This window comes from Phaenicophaeus curvirostris, chromosome 13, assembly GCF_032191515.1.
Source record: "Phaenicophaeus curvirostris isolate KB17595 chromosome 13, BPBGC_Pcur_1.0, whole genome shotgun sequence".
NCBI classification, from domain to species: Eukaryota; Metazoa; Chordata; class Aves; order Cuculiformes; family Cuculidae; genus Phaenicophaeus; species Phaenicophaeus curvirostris.
This window is the reverse complement of record NC_091404.1, coordinates 4,991,805-5,014,547: the sequence shown is the minus strand read 5'-3', so window position 1 is coordinate 5,014,547 and position 22,743 is coordinate 4,991,805. Positions and strand designations below refer to the sequence as shown.

The 22,743-nt window shown below is 39.9% G+C and overlaps 1 protein-coding gene across 1 annotated transcript in view; it reads right to left on the bottom strand.

Annotated features, from left to right (window-relative positions):
- Window positions 1–479: 479 nt before the first annotated feature.
- The window catches only part of AMMECR1 (AMMECR nuclear protein 1), a 69,105-nt gene continuing 46,841 nt past the window's right edge, over window positions 480–22,743 (bottom strand). Inside the window, exons 3-6 of the mRNA XM_069868070.1 lie at window positions 13,045–13,159; window positions 8,870–8,960; window positions 7,494–7,590; window positions 480–4,834 (exon numbers count right to left, since the gene is read on the bottom strand). Of these exons, the coding sequence (XP_069724171.1) occupies window positions 4,720–4,834; window positions 7,494–7,590; window positions 8,870–8,960; window positions 13,045–13,159 (418 nt within the window). The 3' untranslated portion in view covers window positions 480–4,719. The remainder of the gene's footprint in view (window positions 4,835–7,493; window positions 7,591–8,869; window positions 8,961–13,044; window positions 13,160–22,743) is intronic.

Here is a 22,743-nt window from a genome sequence, read left to right as displayed (position 1 = left end):
TTCTTTATATCACCCCTAATACTGTAAGAATAACGTGAAGGAAGGGTATTGAAATGATTTTGTGTGATATTTATTCTTTTAGGTGCACTTTGCCACATTACTCTGGTGAATAATGCTCCTACACGTAGTGTACTGGTTCCACCAGTGCAACTGGTTCTGCAACAAAGCTTTGCTTAAAAAAGCTGAAACCACTTCTCTCTCTCAGAGGATAAGGGACCCCAGGCTGGACAAATAGTCAGATCAGTTCCTGCTGCAAGTGCTGATTTAACCGGAGTGGTTGGCACTCGCTTCTGAATTAGATGGAGCAGCTCACACCCCCATCCTCAACCTGCTCCCGCAGCCAGAAAAATGGGAAGGCAGAGTTAATAAAGGAAAATATTCCTAAACTCGTCATTAGCCTTCAACACCGACACTAACTGCAAATGCTTAAACTGACCGAGCCAGGCAATTAAGCAGAGAAACATAAAAAGAAATGGTGATTCTTTTTCCTTATTTTATTGGGTAAATGATTGAAAAGGTAATAACAATAGTGTTAGAACTACTACAATATCTTTCCACAGCCATATCTCACAGACCCACAGAGAACCTTCTAGAGATTTTTTTTTCTTTTTCCTCATTTTTCTCTTTTTTAAGCCATACTTATATTAAATGCCCATTTCAACAGTTTCTTCACACTAATAGCAATTAAATGTGGAAGGAAGGAGGATCTAGTTATAAAGGAAGGGGGTTTGGGTAATCTGTGATATTACTGTAATCAATCAAGTTACTAAGGAAGGAAGGAAAAGACGGAGGCCGTACGAGCTACTCCAGGTAGCTCCACATCCGCTGCGTCACCGTCGCATTAAAGGTAACTCAAAATGCTGGTGAACAATTTAAAGTAAATTTTTCTTTTTTTTTTTGTAACATATAAAACACTAAAATAACTTAGAAACTAGATCCAAATATCTTGAAAAGAATCAACTTTGATATACAAAAACAGTCATAAGTTGTTACAAAAGTTTCAAACAAAAGTTTGTTTTCTCAGTGCGTTTATGTACCAGCGCAATTACTGGGTCCAGAGCAAAGAAAGAGGTTTTTATTTTTTTTTTTCTTTAACAGTAATAAAAAATGAGGAAAACATATCTTTGTATATAAAGAATCATTGCTGGTCTTAAGAATAAATGTAACCAGAAACCCTTAAATCTGAGAGGCACACGCGGGTTTCTCTTTTTTTTTTTAAACTTTTTTTTTGTTTTTTTTTTAAACATAAAAGGAAAGTCACCAGTTTATTTCAATGGAGGAGATACTCAGGCTCCCCAAATAAACTTAATTCAATTAACATCACTAGCAAAAATCAGTTAGAAACTGTACAAAAATAAAAAAGTTAACACATTTTAATCCTGCAGGGCTTTTGTAAGGACTGGAAGGCAGGCTTTAGGAGCAGCATTTGGGCATGGCTGGAGGCGTCTTTGGTTCGATCTAACACACAGAAGAGATGTAACCTACTCCAGACAACAATTTCAATAACCCGCACATTAGAAGACACGTCAAGAGGTCCGTACACAAACGCCGGGGTGCGCCGATGGCTCGGGCCGCCTCGCTGTGCAGCATCGAGGCGCAAGGGAGGCCACTTGAAGCACGACTGAGAGTTTCATGTTGAGTCTGACTCTTGCGGTCGAACTCAGTTTACAGAACAGGGGGGTTAGGAACGTTAAGCGAAAGAATTTCACCCCCAACAATCTCTTGAATGGAATAAGGCAAACTGAGTAACGCTTATAAAAAATGAGCATTCCGACTTCAACAGCGAAAAGGGTTTCTTGGTTGTACCTTCACTTCTTTTTGGAGTACCCCCCATGAAAAAAAGTAAGATTTCAAGATCCGTATTTGCACCCAGCAATATCTAGAAAAAGAGCACTGAACATAACCATGGGGGAACGACGTTTGTGCAAGCGATGGTTGATCGGCTTTAAGCTCACAGCCCTGTCCCAGCGCGTCACAGTGAACTGCACGCTCTGTACGAGCGACCCACGAGCATGCAGACAATCCGTAGCGGTTTCAGCACTCGCGTGCTGAGGAGGTAGGTGCCCTAGAAACACTGCAGATGGACCGAGCAGTCCCATCTTTTTAACAGAAGATCATACAATCGGATTGACCACAGACTCCGTAACAGCTTTTTAAATCAGTGATACAAAACCCTGGTCTGGAAGGGTCTGGCACTGACTGTTTTTCAGAAGCACACCTTTACGGTTTGTATAACACCCTTTTAACTATATTTTTAAGCAACAGCTACTAAGAGATAGACAAAAATGCGTTGTGCATTATGCTGTATACAAAAAGGAGACAAAACTATCCTTTTTCCCCCCCAAGCCATGGTGGGAAGTATTGCTGACCTTGTCCTTAAAAGCCCGCAGGATTGTTTATTCATCAGTATATCATTATTACACTGGTAAGAAATTCTGTATAACATCTGCATATATCGAAGGTTTTTCTTTAAAAAATCTGATATGATTTTAGATCCGCATGACCAGTCACGTGACCTGCTTGAGGTTGATTAGCACCTTTCAATACATATATATTTTATATATAATAGAGCTATTTAAAAAACTTCTAACGATGAGCTCATACCGCAGCACGAGCGCGCTGTAATGAGATGACGGGTAACGAGGGGGGTCGGATGACTTTTTTTTTTTGCAGCAGAATGATTCGGTTTGTGCTCAGTTTCCCTATAAGGGCAAGAAAACAACCAACACAACTCTGTAAGGTAGCCACTTGTTCACCATTTCCGCTTGACAATGAATCCGTTTAAAAGTGTTCCCCAAGTAGAAACAAGACAACAGTATCATCCAAAATAGCCTCTGTATAAACATCTATTCATTTTTGCAGCTTCTGGCTGGCATCTCTTGGCTCCTGAAATTTCAGGCCCTCTGCTTATAAATTAAGGCATCGCAACTGAAAATGTTTAATATTTGGACATCAAATGCTGTGGATGAAGGAAAACCAAAGACCTTCTACAAGAACCTTCAGAGAAATGAAGCGGCAAAGCTAACCTCACACAAGGGATGAGCATAATTTATCCGCGTCTCGTTTTGAAACCCTATTGAAACATCTTTACCATGAGTCTGATTTTTACTGACAATTGAATTTAAATTGACTTGGTCTGTTTGTAATTTTTACATATATATTTACATTCATTATTCAAAATAAGTGGAATTTCTGCTTACTGTGGCACGCTCACTCATATTAGGAAGGTCTTTCCGATAACAGACAGCATGTATTGTCCCCTGGAACACACACGGAACTACAGCAGGTATTAGTGGGAATTCTGCAGGCACACGAGCAAGGAGCTCGCTCCTTCCATGTACCAGGCTCGCAAATCCACCACACAAACCTTTTACTAAGTCCTATTTTTACAGCAGGAAAAAGTTCCAATTGGTTTTCTTTCTTCTACTGTGTGGAGAGGTATGAGAATTATTACACAGTACTTAGAGCTCTAAGTACTATTCCTGTAATAGATGAAATAATGTAAAATTATGGCATACTTGTCCTGTGCTCTTTCTCAACAGTCTTTTTTAAATAATAGTTAACTTTATCTAACTATTCATGACTCGATAGATCTCAACAAGTTCAAAAGCAGAAGAAAGAACAAAACAGGGATTTTTCTTTTCCAAAATAGGTTTCCTATAAAAAAAAAACCAACAAAACACCTCATTTTAAAAAAATCCCCCCAAACCCGATGCCAGAGCAGACTCAGTCTCGTTTGCTAGAATGTCTGGCGTGTTTGCTATATTTTTTTCTATGAATTTTATATATAAGTATATAGTTATGTCATAGTCAAAGGCACTAAAATCTAAATCCATTTTCTTCCTAATATGACATCTGCTACTCACCAACCTGTTTTTCAAAATCAAAGTCACTCCTAATTCGAGATTATCAGAAAGGCATCGTTGCATTACTGTTGCATTACTGTGACTCGCCTTGATGGGGGTGGATTGCCCTCCATCTCCAGCACGGGACGGGAGCCGGAGGTATCCGGTGGCCTGCTGGATGATGTCACGCCCTATCATTCAGACCACTCGGTTCTGAAAACGCAGCCTTGCTAACATCACCTCTCACTGCACGTGCAATTGCTTCTCCTCGTCCAAAAAAAAGCATTTTGCATGCCAGCCTTGACACTTTGGCTGCGTGTGCTGGACCTGAAGATCACATACAGCGCTACGTGAAATCTCTCCTGTGTGGGGGAGATATTGTACACGCAGTAAGTAGTAGTAAGAAGGCTACGAAAATGCAATTCATTGTCTAGTGTAATACCTGATTCTGATATGTTTCATTCCCTGTCACATCTATTAATGCAAAAGCCACGAATGCCTTTTTGCTAAGCAAAGCATCCCTAACTGTAATCCTTAAACTCTTCCTTCCATCCACAGTCACAGAAAGCCTTGATTGATATAATTCAATGTTAATGAAGTAGAAATTTAAAATTCCATAAAAACCCCAAGGGCTATATATGCTGCAAAAAAATCTGCAGTGACTCAATAATTAAAAAAGTATGGGATCTTTGTAGCAACGCAGGTTTCCCTCCCGTTGCCGTGATGAGATTAACCAGCTAAGCAGCCTCAACACGGCAACGGAAACTATCATCATAAAATGGTACAGTAATAGAGATAGCTAGACCAAGAGGGGGCAGGGTCTCCTGGGAAGAGGTCTGCAGAGAGGTCCAGTGACTGGTCATGCGGCTCAGTGTCAGGAATAATGGTTGTATGGTGGAAGAGGGTGCCCAATACCATTTTGGAAGTGATGATGCTGACGATGGGCAAGGTACTCTGTGTAGCTCATCGTCATCTTCTCACTGCGATACCTAGGAAAGAGCAAAGGAGCAAATTCAAAAACTGTTACCAGGAAGCTATAAGTAATTACTGGGGTCTTCCTTCTTAAAAAATGGGACAACGTTTACCAGGACCTCTCCAGACTCCCCAGGACCATTGAAAAACAATGGAGAGAGGTCCCACGATAACACGGGCCACCCACGTGTAACTGAAAGCGGGATGCAGGCCCCAACAAAGAATATTTCTGATATACTTGCATCAATACTGTCTGAAAATAAGGAACACATTGCCACATTTACACTTATCTGTAGAAGTGTAAAATTTACACAAAACCAACACTATTCCACATTTCCACAAACTTCACTTCGAAAGACCTTGCATAAGAGATCTGACAGGTGAGATGTGGTGAATCCAGCTACAGTGATTTAAAATACTGCCACCTCTCCTTTCTAGCATATTTTTCTTCTGGAGCTGCTCTGGTTGTTCTCTCCTCTTTTAGGTCTGAAAAAAACACAACAGATGGCTCAACCACTTGCACTCACAACCCAACATAAGAGTTTAAACTTCCGTGGAGTTATCAACCGCAGCAATTACGGCAGCAAACACATTTGTTTCTGTTGCCTTTCTGCCAGAAGAACAGAGCAGAACACCTTACGCTCGCAGCTTTTTCCTTCAGTGGACGTGTTTCAGAGCACCAAAGGTGCCCACACTCATTTGATACAGCAGCATTCGTTAATGATGTACTAAATTATCAAATAGCCGCTGGTTAATTTGCTGAGAGATTAGCTGCAGCTCCTCCCGAATTGATGTGAATGGTATGCGGCACTCTGCACTCGAGTTAAGCTGGTTTGTGAATGAAATCTCCTGCCACTATGAAACTAAAACCATAAGCCTGGCAGTTAATGAACCTGGTTGTAAGTGGGTCAAAGCAGGGCAAAGGCAGCTGGAGCAGAATCACATCTGCTCGTTCAAGCAGATGGAAGAGAAAATGCAGTTTCTGTTCCCATGCATTTTAGACCCCTACACCTGGTACGTTTCTTTCAGGTCTCCTCTTCAAACCATGGCCAGAACTACTGGGTATTAACCCGAAGTGAAGACTAGCAATAGACTAGTTTTGATCAGCTTAAAGCTTTATTCACACACAGGGCATTTTTAATATAGAGGATTGAAAAATAAATTAAAAGTACTCAGTCCACTCTTTCCGCAGGTGCTTTACTGTGTAACAGGAAGTTATAAAAATTAGGCTCTGAAACAGGCTGTCTCATGCTGGGAAATGGTTACTATTTTGATACTACTGTTTGTAATGTGTCAGCAGAATATAATTATACGTCACCTCTAATACGAACATATTTATTTGCTAAGAAATGCTTTGCCTTCTATCCGGACTAAATATAAACTGCTGGTAAGTAACAGCAACATTTGTAGATGAAGACGACAAATGTGGGAGCTGAAAAGAACCAAAATCTCAGGTCTTTGTCCTACAAAAATGCATAAAGAATCAAGAGAATCCAAGTATTTTCAAATGCCTGAAATGAAAGGATTTCATTATGGATGAGGAAGTCAACTCTGGCTTTCACCTAGCAGCACAAGGAAGGAAGACTTTCCAAAGAAATCAGGACACCGAAACAAGAGAAATGTATATATACAACAATTTCAGAACTAATCTTGAGATCCTATGAGTCCCTAAAAGCTGATAAAAGACAGCAAGGGTAACAGTTTTGGACAAAGGATTCTAATTCTGTTAGTTGTATTAATTAATAGTATGTCTAGTGTGGCCTCCTTGAAGAGGATAAACAGTCAACACTTCCTTATGATGTAGGATTTTAAAAATTCTTATTTCTCCAAGCATGGAACAGGCAACTAGAGTTCAGCAGTCATTTTATACTGCAAGCTTACAAAAATATGTAGTTTTAGAGGCATTCTTATACGTTTCCTCCTCCACCCTTCACCATACAACTACAATATTAAGCGCAGAGTATCTGTTGCTAACTCTAAAATATTTTGGCTCCCACCTACTAAGAAACCCTCAAGAACCCATTAAAATAGCAAAATCAAAATACATTTGTGTGAGAGAGTGGCAGAGCATGACATAAAATACTAAATTTATGTGTTCACTCTCGAGGATACCCTGACATAGTTTAACTGTTACGTTCACTATCAAATGAGATGCTCAGTTTGCACAGCTCACCCCCGTAAGGTAAGGGGAACCTGCACTCCCCAGGAGACGAGGGACCCCATGCCTGCTTTGAGAACTGAACAGGTTGCTGTTCCAGTACTGAGGGGCTGCCCTGACTTCCCAGCAGCACCATCTGCTGAATGGCAAGCGATCCTTGTGGACAGCAACCCCTGGAGGTCCATTACAGCCCACAAACAAACTGTAAAAAGCAAGAGCTAACACTCTGCTACGAGTTTTCAGAGTTAAGAAACAAAATATGCAGGTACCCTGATATTCACGTACACTGACTTTTAACAACAGCCTTTACTTTCTTGCTGAGTGCCACTAAGTCCTGTGCAAGGCAGAGATATCACAGATATTCTCAGAAGTCTATACTGCTGTTGTGAAAAAAAGGAAACACTGATAATACATATAGGAAAGCTTACTATGAACATCTGAAAAAAGCACTTACCAGGAATGAACCCAGCACAATATTACAAACCCAGGACTTATCCGTAGTATCCCGTGATGCATACCTGGTTAGCTTTATTGTTTTCCTGAATTCATTAGTAATCGGAGCTTTGTAGCCTCCTTTCCTCAATAAGGAATCTATGGTTTGAATGTGGTCCCATCCTGTTGAATTTTACAGTAGTCAAAGTTAGTAGATGTACAGCACCAAGACAAAATGGTGCAAAAATACAGTACAGAATGCAGGGTTACTGATCATGGATGTGCTCTGCTGAAGTTCTGCATAAACACAGAATATTCTTCCCTAGCAAAGACAGCTGAAGCAAATAAGACATACAGGATTTTTGTACACACGAAGTTCACTCTACAAACAACAAGTACTTTTATTTTGTAGCTGAAATACTTAAGTGGACTCACTATGCTAGACTCAGGGTGAAGTACAAAATTAAGCTTTTCTGAAAGGTTCAGGTACGACCGTGTATCGCCATCACTTTATGCATTATAAATGGCTATGACGGTATGAAAAATTTCATTTCTATATAAAACCAATTTAATAAATAAAAATCATAAATAAAGTCATAAATAAAATGTAAAAGAATTATTAGTTGTGTGTATGCAGCAGACTTCAGAGACTAGACTTCTCCATAAATATCACTTAAATTTACAGTGATGTTTCAAATTCAGAACCACTATATTGTACTATAGGTGACTAGGTAATAAAAAAGTGATGGATTAGAAATATAGATTCCTCAATGCAAATGTACATAATCAAGAGACACTACACACTGTCAAGCTTGGAAGAAAAAAACAAATGGTGAGTGGTCATAGCTTAGTCCAAAAGATCATTATTCAACGAACCTACTACAGCTTTTTAAACTCACAAACTTTACTCTGTGCCTCTATTAAAAGGGACTTCAATAATATTATTTTGGACTATGATATTGAAAATAATTCCCTTTCATCGATCAAAAACCCAAGAAGCCAATGTTTATAAAAGGAATTAAGTACTTGCAGAAAGTACCTAACCGAAAAAACCCAACTTGACCATTGCAAATTTAGGAACTGATCAGCTGTTAAGGTAACAGACCAGACATCCCATCACTTCTCAGGGTTTTTGCATGTCACTAATATCACACTATAACAACTATATGAAATACGGCAGCTTTTAACTGTAAAGCTGATTGACAGCACTGCAACACCTCTCCATATTTTATTTTCCTACAGCTACGCTGTATTTATGGCTTCTTTAAATAACAGCTACAGTTTATTGAACCCTATAAGATGACTGACACAGGCATGGAATTGGCATTTTATATAAGAGTCTTCTTACAATTAGATATTGCTCCATCATCTGACATCAGTGCAAGGTCAAATATTGCATTTTAGATTTATATGTATGTTTAAATTCTCCACCAGATCATATGAAATAAAGTGCAACAATGACCTTGCTCCTTTGCAACCTCCGGTAAGTAGGTGGCGGTGCGTTTTGATCCTTTTTCGTTGATGAATTCTATTCTAATGCCATGTACACCCACCTGCAAGAAATGGGCAGCTTTATTAGTACATGCAAAGAGAGAAGGTACAAGAGATTTCTAACATGATAAAACCCCAAATGTGAACCTTTCAGCGGTTAACACCATATTGAAAAACAGCTTCAAGAGGTGGTACTGATTGAGCGCAGCCTTTCTGAAAGGTGTTCACCCTACAGCTCTGTAAGGTCAGTGGCAGCACAAAGATGGTCCTTAGCGCCCCACCACTGAGCTTCACTTCTGGGCCAAAGGAAAGCCAGCTGAAATGCAAAAGTCATTCTATTTCTGAGTCTACTGTCTCCCTCTGACACTGTCAGCAATGTTGTTGCTGATAAAATCACCTGGTCACCAGATGGAATCTGCAGGCAACCAAACAGCTGGCAAATCTAATGATGCTTCAATTAAGAGCATTAATTTTGTTCAGAGTCACAACTAAACAATGAAAGATTCATCACATGGTGAACTCGAGCCTGAAGCCTTGAAAATTTCAGCTCATGTAGGATGAGGAAAAGGAGATAGTCCAAAGCATTCGGATTCAAACTCCTATTTCCATGCTACTGAGTACTCTAATATGACAGAACCCCAGAAACTAGAATTCCTAATTGGGTGGGTATAAAGTTGAACTACCAAAAAATAAAAGCTCAAACCAAAACAGAAAGAGGCAGGCACCTTTACATGGATTGGTTAAGCACCCCTGTCTTCAAGGCACAATAGTTCTGTCATGAGAACCTGCACTTGAAGCATGCCTGAGCATAAGATGTTCTGTTGCCAGTACCTTTTCAGTTGCTTTTGAATTTCATGTGTAAATCCAAAGCACTGGTAGACAGGCACTTTTGTTTTCATGCGTAACTGAGATGTTGTTTCCATTTAAATCCAAAGTTCCCAATGTTGTATGTGGGAATTAATAGTTTGTGTTATAAAGGGCATCACGTTATTTGGTACTGCATTTATTTTTGGACACAAAATGAATCAAAAAAAGCTGTTATTTTTTACAGTGACAACCTATTTTGCTGTAACTGCATGCAGTCTAAAACCAAATAAAGAATGTTTACAACGATCTGTCTTCTTCAACTAATGTATTTGCTTATATTAAGACTTTATTTACCATCTTTATATATGATACAAGCATGTGGAAAGGGGAGGAAGAGTCTTTCTTGTGGCTCACCATGGCCTCAACAACTTTCCCCCATGAATCTAACACTTCTTAAACAGGAAAAATTACTTTAGAGATGAATGAATTTAGTTCATTGCAAATTTTAATGTGGTATTTCATTACCAAGAACTCCTAACCCTAACTTTCACAACATGGATCTATAATCACCAGAGAGATCAATTCTGTATACTTAGATGATGTACTTATGAACTCAAAGGGCATGAAAGGAAAACGAAATAGCGTCAGAAGCCAAGAAGAGCCTACTGAATTTATTCCAAGTAAGTTCGTGCAGCTAGTGATTTTGTAACTGACTGTACTCAACTGCCTAAGCACCAACGTCAAATATTTTCAGGTTCTGCACACCTTCAAATCTGTCAGATCATCAGATTCTAAATTCTACACAACTTCTTTTGCACAATAGCGATCATGTAGTATTCATGAAAACTAACCAGAAGCACCAGTGAGTTTGATGCAACATTCAAGCAGTGGGCAATTGCATCGCACTGGGTGTTTCCCATTAACCATTTTAATGGACTTTTAGGCCCACGTCTGTAGAAGAAAAAGATGTAGAGCAAAATGAATAAGGCAACACAATAAATCAAACGATACAATGGACTGTTAAAGACTACATGAGAGTGATGGGAGGTGGAACCTTCAAACACTGGATACACACACAGTGAGAGACACCAGGTTAGTTAACACCAACCCAGTGGCCCAGCCAAAACTGTGAAGCGAGTGAGCAGCTGCGTGGTTCTTGTGTCTGGCTGGGGTTAAAAGCATGGCAACTACATATCCAGTGCTTTGTGGATATAAACTTATTTATATACCCTTCAGGATGGGAGAAAACAAACACACACCACGTTGATTGTTTTGCCAAGAGCCTCTGGCATTTGCTAGATTACTGCCCATCATACCTCCCTCTATATCTACCTCAGCTGGATAAGAAAAAATTGTTCCAAAACCTGAAGTTTAAGCGACTCTCACGTTCAGCTGTTCTGATCCAAAATTCTGGACACACTTTACAAATCTGTTCCTCTTGTACTGACTCTCCAATCACACTGAGAGGAAGAAATATCATTCTTTGTTGGACTAAACATGGAATTTGTATAAGCATCTAAAACATCAAGTCTCATTGAAATCTAAGCTTCTAGTCCACTGTGGAGTAAATTATCATGAAATAATCATTTTGTTCTGTTTTGTCTACTGTGCTGAAATTTGTAAGAGAACTTCACGCAATTATCACTGATTAGTTTAAGATGAACTAATTCCAAACATTTTTTTCAGAAATACATTAGGCAGATAACAAAGACTCTGTTCTAAGAATCCACATGGGGTACCCCAGAGCTGGGGGAGCGCAACACCTCTTGGGTGTTGGAAACAACTGTCTCCTGACCCAAAGTTCACTCAAAGTTTGCCGTTCTCCTCCACTCAAGGTGAGAAACACAGGTCCATGTCCAGCCCTGCCTGCCAGCATGGTGGTTAAACTGTGAGAAACTCTGCTGGCCCCTGCCTCTCCGTTCCACCAGTGCATGCGTGCAGGTAACCCTGTGGTGAAGCAGAGCAGGCTGGTTTGGTCTCTGGCTCATCCTTCTACTGACTGAAGGCTGTCAGCTCAACCTAGAGCATTAGCTAGGAAGGCTTTCAAACAAAAGTAGCTGGCCTAGAACTTGAACAATACTCCTTATGATAGCATATAATGCAGTAACTTTCCCCTTTATTTACCTAACGAGCACTATGGGAGCAACTGTACACAGACTGGTTTGGAAACAGACTAAGCAAACATTACTACTTACTAGAATCTGACCCCACTTTTTATTAGCTGAATTCTACAGCTTTTTAGCCTCACATTATAGCAAGTATGCTGGATTCTTTCCAATCACCTTTAGTAGGGCTTAAACATTATGTTCTGATTTAACAATAGGAGGCAAAAGATTACCTGGGAGAGAGTCTCTGCCTCATGACAAGCATTCTTTTTTTAATGAATCACTTATTTACATACGTGGAATCACTGAGTATCATCCAAAGAGAAGAAATTATTGAGATGAAGATTCTTTCTTCTTTGTTCTAAGGAATATAAGCTGCAAGAGTCGCTGGTGCTGCTGCCCTTGCAGGAAGGAAGGAATTTCCACAACTCTAAACTGTACTAACTTTGTCAACAATGAAAAGCCACCTTTCAGTCAACATTGTTGGCTACAACCATTTAAGCTAATATTTAAACCAGTGCACACAGGCGAAAGGCCTTTTCTATCAACACAGCAAGCCTGTACAATTCTGCAGATTTTACTCTACTGATAAACAGCAACTTCAGGGCAAAGATCTCTTACAAGGCATTGTAAGGAAGAGCTGGTGGTCAATTCTAGTTATTTATTATGATACTTCACAGCAATCTATTCAAACCCTCCTACCTGTCTTCTTTTGGGTTGCTGCTAACTGTACACCCTTTCCAGTGCAATAGGAGATGCAAGCGTATCTGCATTAAGAATCAACAGCAAAACTAGAGGCACCCTGAGGCAAGAATTCCAATATGTACAGGGAAAGAAGAGACTTGGAAGAATGGCTGGTCAAAAAGATGAGCTCAAGGAGAATGGAAATATGGATCTACCATGTCTCAGCAGTTAGCTATGCTGCAGAAGAAGTCTCAGGACACCATCACTCGGATATCGGAGTCTTAGACATAAATACAGCTCTGCAGACCACTCTTACTTCAAATGCATAAGTGGACAAGAAAAGTTTATTCCATTTTTATGGCTCAGACCTTTAAGGTGATGACAGTTCTACCAAATGGACCTGTTGAATCTATGCACAAAACAATGTATAGAGAGGGCAAAACAGTGACAACTACACTAAACACATGCAGAGAATTTAAATGGTGTGACTTCTGCTACAGATGTTCATGGTTTCAAAGTAAGTTTCTTGAAAGATATCTGACATCCTTACCTCCCAGTCCATGTAGTCACATACATCTTCAAAGTTAGTGAGTAGAGACACTGAGCAGAAAAGCCGTGGCAGCTCATCCCTCGTCATTGGGGGGAAACGACTATCTTTAAGGGCACTGTTGAAGACAAAACACAATTTCAAAGGATTTTTTTTTTTTTTTAAAGTTCAAGGATCTAATGAATCAACTGAAGAGTATAAAGGGCAAAAAAGATCCTGATGAAAAGATGACCGGTTTGATAATCCACTTGCCAGTGTAACACACTGACCAAGGTTCCCAACTCTTCCCTTCGATACTTGTTTCAGTTTGTGGCCGGCCAGCCAGGTGGTGCTCATTACCCCCAAGCTGACTGGGACTAAGACTGGGATAGTCTTAGTAATGAAGATGCAGAGAGTTTCTGGAAAAACTGACAAAAGCAATAGCTCTTCTAGCTGCAGTTTAGTAAATCCCCTTCAGAAAGAATTAAACTATACAACATAATGTAAGAGGGGGAAATTCTGTAGTCTGCGATAATCAAACACGTAACACAAACTGTAGAACTTCATGGTTCAGTGAAAAAGAAATCCAAACAAGCAGAATATTCTCCAAAGAAGAGTAATATTCACGCTTACTAGCAGAGGTGAATATGAAACAGTTAAACATCCAAGGGCTCTAAAGAACTGTAAACCTACAGGGCTTGAAGATATTCAAAGCAGAGGTAATGATTAGTTGCAGGCAAGCTTGCCAACAGCTAAGCTAATCCTCAGGCTAACATACTCCATTCTGTAGACAAATACACACCTAATGGGGTAAAATTCAACACAAAGAGGAGCTGTCTGCGCATTCCAGCACGCTTTGAAACACAAAGTGGTGAACAGACAGTAAGCAGGACCACAAGTAAGAACAGCTGTAAAAACCTGCTTGCACAAGCGTGGTTAAGAACCTGTTAAACTGGAAAAGGGAAAGTTAAAGCGAGTATGGCATCTCATAACTTTTTATTCTCTAGTTGTCTAACACAAACATGCTCATCTCCAACAAATACAGTGATCTGCTGACTGAGCTTTGTGAGGAGTAAAGAGAATTACAGATTAAGAGACTTGCTAAAATACTATCAAGTTCTCCACACGTCTCATTATTTCATCTTCCAATTAAGCAATTCTTACTCGTTTTACTTGGCATGCAGCCAGCGTTGCCATTAGCTGATATAATTACAGCCACGGCTGTGGTGTTTAGAATACGGCTCAAGTTTCTGCACCAGGTACCACCATTTTATATAAGAAGTAGAATAACTTTATTAAAGCAGACCAAAAAAGGGCACGTAAGCAAAAACCATGAAATTCAGCTAGAGGGATCATCATATGTATAACCAGAAAGTGCTTCCCAACATGAATTAATACTGTATGCTGAAGAGATAAAATAGAACCCTTATTTTTTAGGGGGCAAGGTAGGATTTTCTTCCCAGATATGCCACAATTACAAAAGCAACACAGTACTGAAATTCGCTTTGGTATTTTTAAATTAAAAAATAGGTAAAAAATTTAGATTTTCATTATGAAATCAAATTCATGATGTAATTAAGCAACAGTGAGCCTATGCTACCCATTACTGAGGATTAATTCCAGGCAACCTCAGGTAAAGATGCCACAGATAAGAGGCAAGATGTTGGGGCAGTAAGTAATGGACCAAGATAAATATTCTGGCATTTATGTAGGACAGACAGGCCTACATAGACCTGTGAAGAACTGGGAACACCAAGGAGATTTAAAGCATTATGCCTATGATATTTAACCAATTACTTTCACTGAAGGATTATCAAAAGATGGTGTTTTCCAAGATTTTGTTGATGGGATCTGCAAACCTAGCTTTGTAACTGCTGGAAACCAGGCATAGTTACCACTCTCTGCTGCCCAGGGTTTCAGAGCAACATTAGAGATCAACTCATAAAGCCACAGCACAATAGCAACATAAGAAAACAGGAACAGCCTTCATATCCCTCTACACAGGGAGAAAAGAGTAATATATTTAAAAGGAGGATAGTCTGGACACAAGGACAGCTCAAAACAGAAGTCCACCTAGCCTAGTAGTAAGTAACAGGAGTTAGCAAAATGAATGAATAAGAGAAAATGCTAAATATCAAGGGTACCTTCCTGGAATGCTCTCCAGGAATCATGTTCCTCACAGCTTAGCTATTTTGAGCCAGTGATGGTACCTCTACATGATTTTATTTAATAAGCTCATGCATATATACTTTGAATATTTTGCCTCATCTTTTACTAAAAACTAAAAAATTATGTTCAGAATCCCCAGTCCTTGTAAAATCCATTGCTATGACAAATTTGCTTATATGCACATTTCACATTTCCCTGAGGTATGCTCTACCTCTATCATATAACCAATCCATTTGAATACACTACTGAAAAGCACCCAGAGAGACACGCATTTCACTAACAAAGAACAAACTCTATTACCTTAGGAGATAACCACGTGCGTGGACACTGCAAGTACTGGTTTAACCCTGTTTATGCAGCAACCTTACCACACAATACATTTCCCGTAAGAACTTACAATCTACAAAAAAATATTATTTGATACTTTATCTGACTTTCAATTCCTCTTTCTAAAGCTACCAGAATGCAGGTGTGATTTTCAAGTTTGAGACAACTGTTGCTTGCGACGGCTGTAAGCTTGATCCCAATAATGTCAGTGGTTAAAGTCAAAAGTAAACCCCCACTCGCTTGACGACCTGCTGCGCTAGTAGATGATGCACCAGCAGATGAGAAACCATCCTTCATTTAAGATACTTTACGTTGTACAGGAACAAATATCATACACTGCACTACAGGCGTAAGCCACGTCTCGGTGAGCCCACTCAAAAGGCTGAGATGATGATCTGTACCAAGATGGGTGAATCGGGACAAATTTGACTGCTGATAAAAAGCTGCGATATGAAACCTTCACGTGAGCACAGTGGAAGCACAAAGGCACACAAAGGCACAGAAGCCTCAGACACATACAGCAAAATAGTTCAGTTTTGGGTAAAGCAAGCCATGCAGTGAGCACTGCACACCTATCAGCAAGCTTAGCTGGCCATCTCTGTATTCAGCAAGATGACACTAGCACTAATACCTTGCTTTCATACAAATACCTCATGGCAACTAAAATACTATTTATCACAATAGTGCCACTTCGCCTCTACCTAGCTCCTTCAGAACTGCTTGGTGCTATGTTTTCTGTCCAGCCTGCTGAAAACGCACTCCTTGCCACCTCTAGGACTCCACACCTCTGGGCATGTACCCTGGATTAGCACTCACACTGCTGAAGTGAGGGATCTGGCAGCTCAAGATGAGAAATCTCAGTAACGTCTGACATCATTGTGACTTGTCAATACAGAATATTCATGCTGTTCAAGTCTGCCCTTCCCCACCTCTGAACCCCAAATTACATTTTGTTTTCATCTTTTAAAACAGCTTTGTCTCTGTTGTTACATAAGTAAGCCCAAATTTTACCTGGATAAACTGGTGTTGACAATCAATCAGAAACTGGGACAAAAGAATATTGAAGAGAGATGCCAACAAGAAAGCATTTGTTTACGCTGGTTAGCTACACACAAAATAGTCTCTCTGCTTATGCACAATGTATGAAATTAACCAGTACAGCAATTATATCAGGTGCCAATTTTAGAGGACCTGGCTTAAAACTATATAACACTGTCCCAGTGAGTTTGGTCTCAGTGCATCATGCAACACCTTAAAACTAAGAAATGCTTACCTTTTAACTGCTATATAGTACAGCTAGAGTATCAGTCACCATCTCAATCATTCATTTTTTACTACCATGGTTGAACCTCTAGTCAGTTCCAGATAGCTTTTGAAAGCCTATAAGCAGACCATCTCCATGTCATCTCTTCACAGATTAACTGTTCTCATGTTTGTGTTTTTAATGATTGGTTAGCAGGAGACAGGTCATTAGAGACACTTCCCTTCAAAATTCAGCTGTTTTCCTCAAGCCTAAATTTTATCTCTGCAGACAGTGAATAAATCACCACCTACTGCCCGTTTGATGATGTCGGTACCACAAGGGGATGCAACCAGTGAGTGTCTTGCAGGCGGCTGTCCAAACTGTGCAAAACCTAAGCCCCCTATGATTAAGGGACCAGCATCACCCTCAGGAATGTCAGCAGATCTCAACGCTTACCACGGATTAAAAAGCTTTCATGAGCTGTTACTTTTGTTGTTCCTGTTCTGGGAAGAAAGAAAAACAGTTTCCAGAGGCAGCGGTTCTGCACTTAGATGCTTCATAGACTCTACAAAGACGGATGTCTGTCAGTCCCAACTGTTGCCTCACTTACCATGTCAGCGTGCCTATTGGTTAACCAGTTCCAAGCAAGCATAAAAGACAGACAATGAGTGCGTATTTTCCTCAAAAGCTCACTACTGAGCTGTTCAGAATGAAAAGTCACTGTATAATTGTGTGTCATCATTCTTGATTAGCAGAGGAGACTTTGTTCTGTTTATTTGATAGAAAAGTTATTTTTGTAGCATTAGAACATGATTTTACAACCTTATTCAATGCCAGATTCTTCTGCTGATTATTCCATTAGAAAGACAAATGGATTCATATGGAACAACATCAGGGATATTAGATATCAGATTTAAAAAAATATCAACTCACTAATTTTTCTATTAAACTTCGAATTAAGGAAGGGTAAGTGGAAATAATTAGGAAAGTAAGGTGGAAGAATTAGGCAAAGTTCAAAACCACTTTTAAAGAAAAAAAAAACCTAATCTAAAAAGCATTTCCTAAGCCATCTGTTCTTCATTCCTTAATGCCCAGAACTAATTTACATATATTGCTGCTGACTAAATGGAAGTACATCATAGGCAAGAGTTGAAAAGAAACAGTGCCAAGCAAGGGCAATTCTAGCTGGCCAATAAAAGGACATTAGTTTTTCCACACGGAGTTCTGTTCCATGTTAAATGTGAAGCAGGCGAAGTCAAAATTGAATCCTGTTCCAAGAAAGCTATTTTTAGACACAAAATGCATGTGCACACATGCACAGCCTTTCTAGTTAAATATACTTTATTTATGCAGTCTGGGGTGCCCTACTAAGATCAAGTAATCGCCAGTCAAGAACAAAACAAAGTATTACCCAACTATCAGTTTTTCTTCAGCTGAGCCCCACTATGCAAATCTTGGCCTCTCCTTGAGTGAAGGTTATTTGGCTATAAGCTGTCCAGAAATGTTTTTCAATAATTTCATTTTCCATGTTCCATTTCTCCTTCTATATGGGATATATAAAAGCTTGCAAACACTTTAAAAACATTGAATATATTTAAAGAAAACGAAATTGTGCAGGACAAATAGTGGGGCAGAAACTGGGGAAATAAGAAATAGCAACAGAGCTACTTTACTCCGTTTAGAAGTGCCTGAAAATCTTTGTGATGGAATGTAAGGGATCCTTAAAAATGTCTAATAGCATATAAGCATCAAAAGTAGCAAAGAGGATTTAGGTGTAGATGAATGAAGATATTAATTACATGCTTAATGGGGTTTTTTTGTTATTTAATGACAATTATTAACAATTAAGTTTCTCACTAACTGTCTTCTTTGGGAACAGCTGCATCAAAAGACCCAAACTAGATAAAAAGTTTACGTAAAATTAGATACTATTTTGTATGTTCCCCAATTACTTTGGGGACTTAAACTTGATATGAGGGAAAGAAATGCAAAGGAAACAGTCAAACGCTGGGCACAATATAATATTTGCTTTTGTAGGAAGTGTAAATGAGGCAGAGACATTAAGTGACTCATGCAATTTAGGAGGCTTGCAGTGAGTCACTGACAGAAGGAAGAACAGAATCCAAGATCCCCGACTCCTAAAAAACTACTTTTTGTGACAGCCTCTTTCACAATCTGTTCAGCCTACCACGCAGAAACATAGCTCCCAGAGGATTAATCAAAATAGCACTGATAAATGTAATGAAATTAATCCAATTTAAACAACAACAAAAAAATTCCCATTACTTTTTCAGTTCACTCTGCTACAGTCAGTTTTCTCAATCAGTTTCCAACAGCAAACACAGCTAAACCAAAACATATTTTTTTTTTAGCATCTAAACAATACTTCAAATGTTATCAGTAGAGTTATGAAAAACACGTTAAGGATCTCACATTACAGACTACTGCCCTCTTCTGAGAAACAGTACATGAGGCACTACTCCCAGCTGGCAGGTAAAGCACCTAACCAGTACCTGTTCCAAGAACCCCTTCTCAGTCAGCTCAGCAAGGAAAAGCCAAGCGCCTGGATTCCTCTGCTGAGTGAATTGTGCTCAGCAGAACTACCTTAAAAACAAAGATATGGCCCTGTGTCAATAAAATGAGTCCGAAGAGTCCAGATATCATTCTCCAGTTAATTCAAAATATCCTGGAACTAACAAATGGCAAACTCACTGCATTTTCAGTAACAGTAAAGAGATGACCTCAACAAGAGAGCCCACAACTTGGTGCCAGGGTTTCGGGAAAAGGTATGTCAGCATTTATTGTTATTGGTTGGTGAAGTTGGTTAAGGTTTTTACTTTTTCATTCAGTAATTTCAATGGGAGGAAATCAAGGAACATAAGTAGATCACCAGTATTGTCCTGATGGAAACCTGCCATCATAAATCAGGCTGGCAGAGCATGTTCTTCTTCAAAAAGTGACATTATTATGAATAAAATTCTCCTGCTTTCCACTGTGAGAGACAAGACAACCTAACAACCCACATGACAGCCTTCTAACAACTTTTATTTATGACCAGCAGAGTTTTTCCAACTTAAATGGCGATTTCTTTCAAGGAGTGACTTACATGCACCATCAAATCACTTCAATGCAAGGAAAAAGAATTCATTTATATAGTTACATTGTTTTTTTTATTTTCTTTTTCTTTTTTTTTTTTTTTTGTCGGTCAGACTGGAAAAATTTCCAGGAAACAAACCAACTGTGAATGATGTGTTTTTCCTGAACCCTCCCTAACATTTGGGAGACAGAAAGGCAAAGAACAACACTTATACTTCCTGTACATTATGTTGCTAAGTGGCAGTCATGAGGTAAAAAAGAGAAATACACATTTGTCGACATTTGGCAAAGAAACACTCCTCTTTAGTTCTCAGCCTGTTTAGTTCTCAGTCAGTTCAGCAAGTAATGGCAGTAGTGCTTCAGGTGGGAGAAACAGAGCATTGGTCTGGCATTTTGGCTCTTCAATCGTGTTTTTTTTTTTCTTTTTATAAACACCACAAAGCTGAAGTATGCCAGAAAGCTTCTCCCAGTCTCTGTCTGGATTGAGACATGCAGTTTCATAGGAAGATGGAATATTCTGATATTCTGTTTTAGATTGTCATTTTAGCTTTGAAAAGAACACCACACCTCTAAAAGACAATTTAGTACCTTTATAAATTACGCATTTTGAAGGGCTCATCAGAAGAGGCAACCTCCATTCAGGAGCCCTGAAGAAATGGACTTGGGCATGCCAGTGGATGAGAAACTCAACATGAGCCAGAGACGTGCGCTCGCAGCCCAGAAAGCCAACCGTGTCCTGGGCTGCATCCAAAGCAGTGGAAGCAGCAGGACAAGGGAGCGGATTGTGCCCCTCTGCCTGGCTCTTCCGAGACCCTGCCTGGAGCCCCATGTCCAGTTCTGGAGCCCTGAACACAGGAAGGACACGGGTCTATTAAAGTAGTCCAGAGAAGATCTGAGAGCTGGAGCACCTCCCACATGAGGACAGACTGAGAGAGGTGGGATTGTTCAGGCTCCAGGGAGACATTAGAGCAGCTTTTCAGTACTGAAAGGGGGCTCCAGAAAAGCTGAGGAAGGGCTCTTTAGCAGGGAGTGTAGGGACAGGGCAAGGGATAAATGGTTTTAAGCTGAAAGACCGGAGATTTAGATGAGATCTTAGGAAGATATGTTTTCCTCTTAGAGTGGTGCAGCTCTGGCCCAGGTTGCCCAGGGAAGCTGTGGCTGCCCCATCCCTGGAGGTGTTCAAGGCCAGGTTGGATGTGGTCTTGGGCAGTCTGACCTAGTGGGAGGTGTCCCTGCCCACGGCACAGGGGTTGTAATTGGATGGGCTTTAAGGTCCCTCCCAACCCAAACCATTCTATGATTCACTGTCCAGATAAGATAATTAAGCCTTCTTTATTGTAGGTAGGCATAGATGCCTACATGTCCTTCAAAATGCCTTAACTCTCTAGTATGAAAATTGTAAACCATTTAATATCAGCAAGGACATAGCACAATAAGCCAGCAAAAACATCTGGTGGGTTTGAACTTACGAAGAGTCATTAAACTCCCTTTTTTTTCCCCTAAACTACACAGGATTAAATATTGTCAGACTTCTTATAGATGGAATAACAATGCTGTAGTATTATATTTTATAAATAAAATATAATAATATGATAGAATGCTATAGTGTAAGGTAATGTTATAACATACTATATTGATTAAAAAAATACATAACATCTATTAGGAGTAGACCCAGAAACAGGTAACAGAAAGTTTACAGTGTTCTGTTTCAAACCTTTTCCTAGGAGAACGCTTAGGTTTGTTCACAATATTACTGAAGGACAAACCAATACACTGAGTTTTTATTGCCAGTTTCAAATTGCTGAATGACAAGGACAAAAAGAACCTCTGGGCAAAAGAGCAACCACCTACCAAACAGAGAGGAACCATTATGTGCTCACTTCAGTGGCTTCCTAAGCTCCTCTCCCAGCCAGATACAGTGACAACAGGGACAAGAACCACTACACTTCAAAGCTTTTTGTGAATTCATAAGTTAAAAGATCTAAAAACTTCATCTTCAGGGAGTTTGCTAAAGTTGAGACGCCTACGCTTCTTGGATGGTAACATTATTCATCTAAATCCAAGACATGCAAAAAAAAAAAAAAAAAGAAATGACAAGGTCATGCAGCTTCTTGTGGAACCAGGCAGGGGTCATTCGCATCTTTCTGTGTGGGATGCTGTCACTTCGATATGCTGGGACAGAGAAGTCCAGCTGTGGCGTGTGTTAATGTTAGTGTCACAGAATCACAGAATGTCCCTAGTTAGAAAGGACCCACAAGAATCATCAAGTCCAGCTCCTGCCCCTGCACAGGACAATCCCAACAAACACTGTGGGTCTGAGAGCATTGACCAAATGCTTCTGGAATACTGTCAGGCTTGGCACTTCCATGGGGAGCTGTTCCAGTGCCCTACCACTCTCTGAGGTGAAGAACCTTTCCCTAACCCTCCCCTGGCACATCTCCCTGCTGTTCCCTCAGGTCCTGTCATTGGTTGCCAGAGAAGAGCTCAGCGCCTGCTCCTCCTCCCCTTGTACGGAGGCTGTAAAGCATGATGAAGTCTCCCCGCTGACTCCTCCAATCTCCAAGTGACTTTAGATGCTCCTCATGTGGCTTCCCCACTAAACCCTTCACCAACATGTCAGAATGGTTCATTGTCTGGAACAAAACCAAAAGTGGCTGTTGCTGGTGATGACAGAAGCCAGCAAAACCTTAACAATCCCCTCATAATGGGGCTACTTTCAAGAAGAACGTTGAAAACAGAGACTGCAACACAGGTAACGTTAACAAAATCTGAATTAAAAATAGCATGCATTTATGGCTGTAAATGAAAGATCGCTGTCAACACTTCACTGAACTGGAAAATCTTAACATTTACTTAAATATGTCTTTCAACTTAAATATTACTCAAAT